Source organism: Rhincodon typus, chromosome 42 (genome assembly GCF_021869965.1).
Source record: "Rhincodon typus isolate 14 chromosome 42, sRhiTyp1.1, whole genome shotgun sequence".
Taxonomy (NCBI): Eukaryota; Metazoa; Chordata; class Chondrichthyes; order Orectolobiformes; family Rhincodontidae; genus Rhincodon; species Rhincodon typus.
The window spans coordinates 2974422-2984792 of NC_063373.1; the positions used below are offsets into that span (position 1 = coordinate 2974422).

A 10371-nucleotide genomic window follows, 5' to 3' on the forward strand; every position below is an offset into this window, starting at 1 on the left:
AACTACTCCACATTAAGCAAAACACAATTTATTTAAACACCATAGTTAAAACATAACCAAGAAAAAGAATTTTGGAATAACTTAACTCTATTGGAAAACTTAACAGAATAACAGATACAGTAGCTATTACTAATTAACTGTTCCAATGTAGTAACATCCCATAAACAGACCCCTTGGTAAAAAGAAAATTCAGACACAGATTCTCACATGCAGTTCTCTCACCCAGGAGGGAGAAAAAAAAACACATTCAGAGTGTAGCAGCCAGGAGACATTCACTGAAGCTTCCAACTTGGTTGAGCCCCAAATAGCTTATGATGCTATGCAGAAATCCTGACCTATGACAGCTGGGCACATCTATTTGGGCTGCACCAAAAAGAACCCCCAGTCCTCCCGAGCTGTTTACTCAAGTAGTCTTCAGCAGGCAGCTCATCACTTCTTGTTCAACCTCGCTCTTAAAAGAAAACAGGGCAAAACATCCTCTTAAATCTACAGCTTCATCACAACATAAAGGGACATCGATACAAATGTATATATGGAAACAAAGAGACACACATCTCTTATTGCAAACAGAGATGCAAGCAGATATACAAATGCATACACAGAGACTTAGAACACACATATGAACACATAGAGATACATATGCAGATGTAGTTAGAGATGCACACACATTATACACACAGCCACATATAAAGGTCTATGCAATATTTATTCATAATTTAATGTCTGTTGCCACGTTAATATTATTTTCATTCCAGTTTAACTGTTGTCAACATCTTGCAAACATTCAATCTTTGTTGCAAACTCTGCATTTGTTGCAGCATCTAGCTTTTTTGTCTCAAAGTCCTGGAATGCGATAGACTGAAATTTCAACACCTGCTGCAATGATTGCAAATATCTCCCACAGCACTGGCATTCATCAGTCACAAGAGAAATCTTTTCAGTTTCCAGGAACACTGCCGGCTCTGAACAGAATGATTCAGTTAATCCCACTCCCCTATTCTCCCCACAAGTACTGCATATGTTCACATTTAAAAATAAGATTCAAACTGTTCTAGCTCCCTATCAAACAGTTCATTTCACTTCAGAATGACTTTCTTCAAAGATAACGTGTCCTCATAATGCCCCTGAATCTTTTGCAATGTTCTGTTTGTCTCCAGAAAGTGGGAATATGAGGATCATTCTTCTACACATTGGGAACAGCAGTTACAGCATTTATGTGTCTAATTATGTGATACTGTCAGTGAGTAAGAGTTGCCTGAGAGTGTGTTTAGCAGTGTTGTATTGTCTGTGAATGAGGCAAAGTGAGTGTTAGAGAGTGTTTGAGTGCGTTCTGAGAGAGAAAGTGACAGTGTGTTAGTTTTTGAGTGTGTGTGTTTGAGTGACAATTTGTCAGAGATAGCTTGTTAGTGTGTGAGCGTTCATTTTAATATGAGGAGTATGACGGGTAAGGCAGGTAAATTTAGAGCTTGGATTAGTGCACATAACTATGATGTTGTTGCTATTTCAGTGACTTGGTTGAGAGAGGGACAAGACTGGGATCTTAACATTTAGGAGTGCCAAGGGTGAGGTGCCAAAAGACAGGAGGGTGGCTAATGTTGTGCCATTATTTAAGTAAGGTTGCAAGGAAAAGCCAGGGAACTATAGACCAGTGAGCCTGAAATCAGTGGTGGGTAAGTTGTTGAAGGGAATTCTGACAGAGAGGGTCTGCATGCATTGGGAAAGGCAATGACTGATTAGGGATAGTCAATGTGGCTTTCTGTGTGGAAAATCATGTCTCACTAACTTGACTGAGTTTTTGAAGAGATGATCAAGAAGATAGGTGAAGGCAGAGCAAGAGATGTTGTCCACACAGACTCTGGCAAGGCTTTCAACAAGGTTCCCTGCGTGTGTGTGAATGTGAGAGCGAGAGAGTGTGTGTGTGCATAATAGTTTGTCTAAGAGTGAGTTTGACAGTGTGTAAGGGTAAGTGAGAGTTCATATTTGCATGTTAGTATCTGAGAGGAGGTGTTTGTACAAATGAGGGGTTCATAACTGTGAGAGGAGTGTGTAAGTGTGAGAGAATGTGTTAGTCTTTTGCAGTGAGAATTAATCACTAGGGACCAGATAATTAGCTGTAAATTTATTTAATAGAAATGCATTTTTAATTAAATCATTGCTGGAGAGTAAAACTGGCAGCTGTGTCATCGTATACTTCTCCTGCAGAATCTGGAAAATCAAAGACAGTTCAAACGTCCCCTGATGGCTACATCTGCAGGAAGTGTGTCTAACTGCAGCTCCTGTAAGACTGCATTGGTCAGTTGGAGTGGAAGGTTGGTACACTTAGGGGCATGCAAGAGGCAGAAAGTGCCATAAACAGGAGATTTATAGATGTGGTCACACTGTAAGTATAGGCAAATTGAAGGGTGCCTGCTAGAAGGGGCACTCAGGTATGCAGGAGTCCACCGTGGCTGTTGTCCACTCTAACAAATACCCTGCTTTGGATACTGTTGAGTGAGGAGAGTGCTTATCGGGGGTGGCAACAGCTGCAGCAAGAGTGCTGCCACGACGGCTGGCTGTCTTGTACAATAGGGAGGGCCAAAGTTCAGTAGGTAAGTAGTAATAGGGAACTCCACAATCAGGGGCACAGGTAGATGTTTCTGTAGCTGCAAAAGAGATTCCAGGATGGCATGCTGCCTCCCTAGTGCCAGGGAAAAGGATGTTCTGAGCAGGCACAGGACATTCTCAAAAGGCATGGTGAGTAGCTAGAGGCCAGGGTACCTATTGGCACTAACATCATAGGCAGGAACAGTGACGAGATCCTGAAAAGGGAGTTCAGGGAGTTAGGTAGTAAGCTGAAAAGCAGGACCACTATGGTTATAATTTCAGGATTACTCCCTGTGCCACATGCCAATGAGGCTATGAATAGGGAAATAATACAGTTACATGTGTACATAAAGAGCTGGCGTAGGAGGGAGACCTTCAGGTATGTGGATCTGTAGGATGTCTTCCGTGGTAGGTGGGGCCTGTCCAAGAAGGATGTGTTGCACCTGAACTGGAGGGACACCAATATCCTGGCACAGAGGTTGGCTACTGTCACTCAGGAGGGTTTAAACAAGCACAGCTTGGGGGTAGGAACCAAAGCTGTAGATCAACAAATGAAATGACTGAGGAGAAGTTACAGACGAAGGCCAGTAACACTGAGAGGAAGAACAGACAGGGAGAAGTTACTGAACACAACCGGACTGACTGTCCGTAGGACATTTGTTCTAATATGAGGACTATGACAGGTAAGGCAGATCAATTCAGAGGTTGGATTAGTGCACGTAACTATGATGTTGTAGCTATTGTAGCACGGTGAGGTGCCAAAAGACAGGAGGGTGGCTAATATTGTGTCATTATTTAAGAAAGGCTGCAAGGAAAAGCCAGGGAACTATAGACCGGTGAGCCTGACATCAGTGGTGGATAAGTTGTTGAAGGGAATTCAGAGAGAGGGTCTGCATACATTCAGAAAGGCAATGACTAACTGGGGATAGTCAACATGGCTTTCTGCATGGAAAATCGTGTCTCACTAACTTGTCTGAGTTTTTGAAGAGATGATCGAGAAGACAGATGAAGGCAGAGCAAAAGACATTGTCTGCATGGACTCTAGTAAGGCTTTGGACAAGGTTCCCCATGGTAGACTGGTCAATAACATTAGATCACACGGGATCCCGGGAGAGCTTGCCAATCAGATCTGAAATTGGATTGAAAGTAGGAGACAAAGGATGGTAATAGAAGGATATTATTCAGACTGGCAACCTGTAACTAACAGTGTGCTACAAGGAGAAGTGTTGGGTCCAGCTCCACCTTCCTCAATGGAAACGAGAGATGAGCAACAAATATTGGCCTTGGCAGAACCAGACACATCTCAGCAAAAAATAAAAATAAATAATTATTCGAAGCAAGAGCTAAATTGTACAAGACCTGTCAGTGCAAAACTAAACACACTAGCAGCTTTCCAGAGGGAAAACTTACTGTATTTTAATGATTATATCCTTCCAGGGGTAGGTTTTATCAATGCTGAATATACTTTTACATTGCCACTAATCTAACATAATGGTAACATTTTTTATTCTTTCATGGGTTATGAGCGTGACCTATTGACCACCTTTTACTGCTCGTCTGTCATTGCCCTTGAGAAGGTGGTGGTAAGCCGCTTGGTGAATGGCTTGGAGGTGAACTTGCAGGTGGTGGTGTTCCCATGTATCTGCTGTCCTTATCCTTCTAGATGGAAATAATCATGTGGAGAATTTCTGTGGTGCACCTTGTAGATAGTACCCACTGTTGCTACTGAGCGTTGGTGGTGGAGTGAGTGGATGTTTGTGACTGTGCTAATCAAGCAGCTGATTTGTCCTGGACAGTGTTAAGCCTCGAGTGTTGCTGGAGCTGCACCCATCCAGCTAAGTGGGGAGTATTCCAAGACACTCCTGACTTGTGCCCTATAGATGATGGACAGGATTTGGGGATTCAGTTGATGAGTTACTCACAGCAATTTTTCGAGCCTCTGACGTGCTTTTGTCGTCACTGTGTTTAAATGGCTAGTTGAATTGAGTTTCTTGTCAGTAGCAACTCCCAGGATGTTGATAGTGGAGGATTCAGTAATGGTAACAATCTTGAATGGCAATGGACAGTGGGGAGATAGTCTTTTATTGGTCATGGTCATAGCCTGGCATTTGTGTGGTGTGAATGTAACTTGCTACTTGTCAAGCCCAATCCTGGAACATTGAGCAGATCTTGTTGCATTTGAACAAGGGCCGCTTCAGTTTCTGAGGAGTCACAAGTGGTACTCAACATTGTGTAATCATCAGCAAGCCTCCACAATTCTGACCTTATGATGAAAGGAAGATCATTTCTAAAGTATTTGAACTCTACACAATAATAATGACCGTACAGTATGGTATCAAAATCAGAAAAATGCATTGTACTTCTCCATGCGACACGATTATCCAATGTTCAATTCAGATTAATATTCATGCAAAATAACAAACTCTGTTCGATATTAAAATGACTTACTACACTGTCTAATTGAGACACAGGCAGATAGCAGAAACACTGCAGTTCCAATTTTGGGATGAATATAGATGGGTTAGAAAATACTATTTGATTCACTGCAAAATTTCTCTCAAGAACTTGGTGCCTGATGATGCCCCTTCAAAACATTCACAGCTTAAATTCATCTTAGAATTATTGAATGGTTGAATAATTCTAAAACAGTGTCGATGTGGATCAACAGAGCTACTTTTCCCCAGGAGGCTGAAGGCTTCCTACCCTGCCGCTGCTAGCGGACTCTTACATGCCTACACGATGCTTCAAATGATCATGAAGCCTCCATAAACACAAAGTCACTCGTACCAACGTGAAACCATGGAAATATGGCAACAGTACATGGGAAATTTGTTCTCCATCTGAACTAAAAGCTCATTGTCAGCGCAAAACCCACACAAGTTGAAGATGAATCCAGAGGAGACAGGGAAAGGGAAATTTCTACAAAAGTACCTAAATTGCATTAGAGATAGTAACAAGTGTCAACACATTATGTGTTTAACACAAAACCGATTCTGTTGAATTTTATTCAGGGTGGTAGCAGCAAAAAATATGATGAATTTGTTAAAATCAGGAGAAAAGGAAACCAATGTACTGGGTTCAGTCCTGGAAGTAACTAGCAGTAAAATCCAACTCCTGAAATCACTTGTGAACTCGCTGGTGTCTCAGTAGGTTACAAGTCCGAGTGAATCTCTTCCCACATTCAGTGCAGGCAAATGGCCTCTCCCCCGTGTGAACTCTCTGGTGTGCAGTGAGATGAGACGATTGCCTGAACCCAGACCCACAGTAAGAGCACCTGAAAGGTCTCTCCTCAGTGTGAACTCGCTGATGTGCCACAAGGCGACAGGACCGAGTGAATTCCTTCCCACATATGGAACAGATGAATGGCCTCTCCCCAGTGTGAATTCGCCGGTGCTCAGTGAGATCAAATAATCGTCTGAATCCGGTCCCACAGTGAGAACACGTGAACTGTCTCTCCTCAGTGTGAACACGTTGATGAGAAGTCAGCTCTCCAGAACTTTTATAGCACTTCCCACAATCCAAACATTTAAAAGGTTTCTCATTAGTGTGAACACGTTGGTGGGACATCAGTTCCCCAGAACTTTTAAAGCAATTTCCACAATCTGAACATTTAAAAGGTTTGTCATCAGAATGAACACGTTGATGGTTCATCAAATCTCTGGAACTTTTAAAGCATTTCCCGCAGTCTGTGCATCCAAAAGGCCTCTCATCAGTGTGAACACGTCGATGGGAGATCAGATTGCTGGAAGTTTTAAAGCATTTGCCACAGTCTAGGCATTCAAAAGGTCTCTCCTCAGTGTGAACTTGTTGATGGTTCATCAGTGCCCTTGGACTTTTATAGCACTTCCCGCAGTTTGGACATTTAAAAGGCCTCTCCTCAGTGTGAATATGTTGATGGCGCATCAGATCCCCAGAACCTTTATAGCATTTTCCACAGTCCAGGCATTGAAAAGGTCTCTCATCACTGTGAACACGTAGATGGGCCATTAAATTGCTGGAGCTTTTATAGCACATCCCACAAACTGGGCATTTAAAAGGTCTCTCCCCAGTGTGAACTCGCTGGTGTTTCAGCAAGATGGACGATCGAGTGAATCCTTTCCCACACTCCGTGCAGGTGAATGGTCTCTCCCCAGTGTGACTGCGGCGATGAATTTCCAGCACAGACAAGTAACGGAATCCTTCTCCACAATCTCCACATTTCCACGGTTTCTGTCCAGTGTGAACAGTGCTTTTCCCTTCCATGTTCAAAATCTGTTGCTATTCAGGTTGTGGTAAATAGGGCACATCTGTCTGATCCTGATGTAATGATTGGTTTCAGTTTCCTTATTGCAGTTGCTTCTAACATCCTGTGAAGTTGATTTAAAACAGAATAAACAGAGTGAGAGAGAGCACACAAAATCACAAAGGCAGGCTGCGAAACACAGCTGAATGAATCTGGTCATTTGTGGGGCTGGAAAGTAGAAAAAGTGACTATGAAAGCTGCTGGATTGTCACAAATACCTAACTGGTTCATTGATAGCCTTCAGAGAAGGGAACCTGCTACTGGTCTGGACACATGGAAGACTCTATAGGTTTTGAAATTATGCTATGATCTAAATTGTTTATGTAAATGAGGAAAAGTAGAATTCCTAACAGCACTCCCTAGGGAACTCCACGATGAAGCTTCCTGCAGTCAGAAAAATATCTTTCTCCTGTCTATCAGTCAGGTTCATCTTCAAGTTGCTACTGTTCCAGTTATTCCATGAAGCTCTAACCTCCTTCTCGAGCCTATTGCACAACATTTGCTCAAATGCATTTTGGAAGTCCATCTGAAGTACATCAATAACATTAACTGTAACAACGCTCTTTGTTACCATAACAAAAATGTAAGCAAGGTAGTAAAACACATTTTGTCAAACAACAAGGCAATGGTGGCTTTTCGTAATTCAACTAAATTTGCTCAAGCGACTGTTCATTTTGTCCTGAACCATTGGTTCTGTACCCTTCACCACCAAAGTGAACTGACTGATCTGTTATTGTTCAGCTTATCTTTACTAAATTTTAGAACAAGGATGTAACATTTGAACTTCAACAGGTCTTTGACACCACCCATCATGGGTCTTAGGGGGATCGAACTGCCTCCTGAATGTCTACACTCACTTCCCTCAGTAATCCATGGATATGTGTCATCTGGTCCTGAATCCTTACTAACATTGACAAACATCCTATCTGATGCCTCTTTCTTGTCAATTTTAAACATGTGAAGTGTCTCAATGTCTTCCACTTTCACTATGGCCAGCATCGCATCAACTTTCTCAGTGAACAATCTGGATTTAATAACTCTCTGCCTCCAGGTGTAAATCAAATTTTCAATTCCTAATTGGCTTCTCTTCTCATTTACCATATTTACAATTTACATGCTGACAGACCTGAATCGATAAGCCTTCGATTTTTCCTTCCTCTTTCTGCTCATCCTCTCACTTTGCCTCTCTAATTTGCTCATTCAGTTCCCCTTGAAATTTCTAAATTTCACCTGGTTCTAGTCCAACCTCACATCTGTCACAAGCATTCTTTTCTCCTTCATCTTAATTTCTTTGTTTTGCCATGTTGGGTGCTCTGGATTTGTTTTCTCTAACTTTCTCTTTGTGCATGTTGCAATTTATGCCTGCAGGTGACACTTGGTCCTCCTAGGATCTTCTTTGTGTAGAAATGCTGACACTAACCCACCTTCTAAATTATTCTACTTGCTAACATTAATTGGTGAACTAATAAGTCTGGCAAAAGAGGTGTTACTTAAATAACAAGGTAATTTGTTTCATAACAGTAAAATTAACAGGTTAAACATTCATGCTTGGCGACAAGCATTGTTAACTCTTGAGACATACTAAATTGGTAAGGGCTACATGGCTTTGTAACATTGAATGAACAACTGAACAAGAAATGAGAAACCGACTGGCACTGCTCAGAGACAGTCATCTATAACTCAGTGCATGGGACTATACCATAGGTTCTGAATTAACCCTTGAATGTCAACTGTCTTATGCAACAGTAGAAAAATTTGTACCATGACTGTGTCAGCAGTATTTCTTCTTTAAAGGCAGATCATTGTTTAGATTTGATTCCAATTTATCCAGATCAGATCCATTCATACCCTATTGACATTGGGTTTTTACGAATTAATTACCCTTACTCGCAGCTGAAATGTTTGCCCACAGTTAGAAGTGTCAAATCTTTTCCTACCAAATTGAACGCTTGATGATAATCAGATCCTGATGAATTAAGTGACCCTATCAGATCTGGATTTTCCATTTAATTTGAGTTCCCCAGCTGTTGATCCCCCGTTTTCTAATAGTCTGTAAAATGAAATTTAAAAGAACTTCAGGGTGAGTTCAGGGTAGAAGTTCAGATGAGAGAAACAGTATTCCTGAATAAAAACAAACACTGTAAATGCCAGAAAACTGAAATGAAAACAGAAAACGCTGCAGAAACTTCGCATGTCCAGCAGCATCTGTCAAGGAATCATAGAATTAACATTTCCAGTTCAGTTACTCTTGTCATCTGCTCTTGATGCTACCAGCATTGAGATTTCGTGCATTCTCTGTCTGTCTACAATTTCATTTGGTGTGAGTTTGCTGCGTGTAGATGCTCCCCTCCACACATCTGTAAACTCCATCCCCGTCAGTTCAAGAGAGACAGTCACAACATTTTCTCTCCTGGTCCAGTATGACCGCGCATGCGCCCTGATGCCCCTTTCCCCCTACAAAGATGGCGGCCGTTACCTGAGCCTTTCGCCGAGGGACGCGGCCTCGCAGCTTCCAGCCCACTCGCCATCAATGCGGAACCGGGAGTCCCTTATTTAGAGTTTTATGTCTACAGTTTATGTTTATGAAGCCTCCCTACCCACACAGACCCCTCCAGGACCCTCCTAAATCTGTTTTTTCCTCACCATTTACGGAGCCGACATGATCACACGCCTGCAGGAGAGATCTCACACAGCGCATGTGTCAGCCCAGCTATGTACAGCGCATGCTCCAATCACAGTGACCACTGCGCGTGCGCGCATCTCGACAGTGAGAGCACAATGTCCTCAGGGCAGTCAGAACTGCAGATGCTGGAAAAACACGGCAGGCCAGGCAGTATCAGAGGAGCAAGAAATTTGAGGTTTTGGGTCGAGACTCTTCTTCAGAAATGTAGAGGGGAAGGGAGCTCAGAAATAAACGGAGAGGAGGGATGGGGCTAGGAGGTAACAAGGTGTAGAGCTGGATGAACACAGCAGGCCAAGTAGCATCAGAGGAGCAGGAAAACTGATGTTTCGGGCCTAGACCCTTCTTCAGAAGGTTGGGATTGGTCAGTGAGGTGGGAGGGGCAGATCAGTGGGAGAGAAGATGGACAGGTTGTGTCAGGTCAAGGAGGCGAGGATGAGAGAGAGGGTTGGTCATGGGATGAACCAGACGGGTGGGGAGATTTTGAAACTGGTAAAATCCACATTTAGGCCATTGGGCTGTAGGCTCCCAAGATGGAATATGAGGTGCTGCTCCTCCAGTTTGCGGGTGGTGTCATTGTGACTCTGGAGGATGTCCAGGATGGACATGTCACCCAGGGAGTGGGAGGGGGAGTTGAAATGGTTCGCGATCGTAAGATGTTGTCCTTTGTCTTGAACAGAGCTCAGGTGCTCTACAAAATGGTCTCCAAGCATCCACTTGGTCTCACCAATGTAGAGAAGTTAGGGTTAGGGTTAGTGAAGGTGAATCCCTCTCTAATGTGGAAGGTCTGTTTGGTACCTTGAATGGAGGGGAATGGAGGGGAATG

The 10371-nt window shown here is 42.9% G+C and overlaps 1 protein-coding gene across 2 annotated transcripts; it reads right to left on the minus strand.

Annotated features, from left to right (window-relative positions):
- Window positions 1–242: 242 nt before the first annotated feature.
- LOC109914391 (zinc finger protein 418-like) lies at window positions 243–9560 on the minus strand. 2 transcript variants are annotated; one of them, XM_048619366.1, is made up of 2 exons: window positions 9509–9560; window positions 243–6929 (listed from the first exon to the last, which is right to left on the minus strand). In XM_048619366.1, exon 2 carries the CDS (start codon window positions 6823–6825, stop codon window positions 5704–5706), a length of 1122 nt encoding a protein of 373 aa, XP_048475323.1. In that variant the 5' UTR covers window positions 6826–6929; window positions 9509–9560; the 3' UTR covers window positions 243–5703. The 2 variants fall into 2 exon arrangements, with proteins under 2 accessions (XP_048475323.1, XP_048475324.1); XM_048619367.1 differs by lacking the exon at window positions 9509–9560 and adding an exon at window positions 9342–9441.
- Between the last annotated feature and the right edge of the window lie 811 nt (window positions 9561–10371).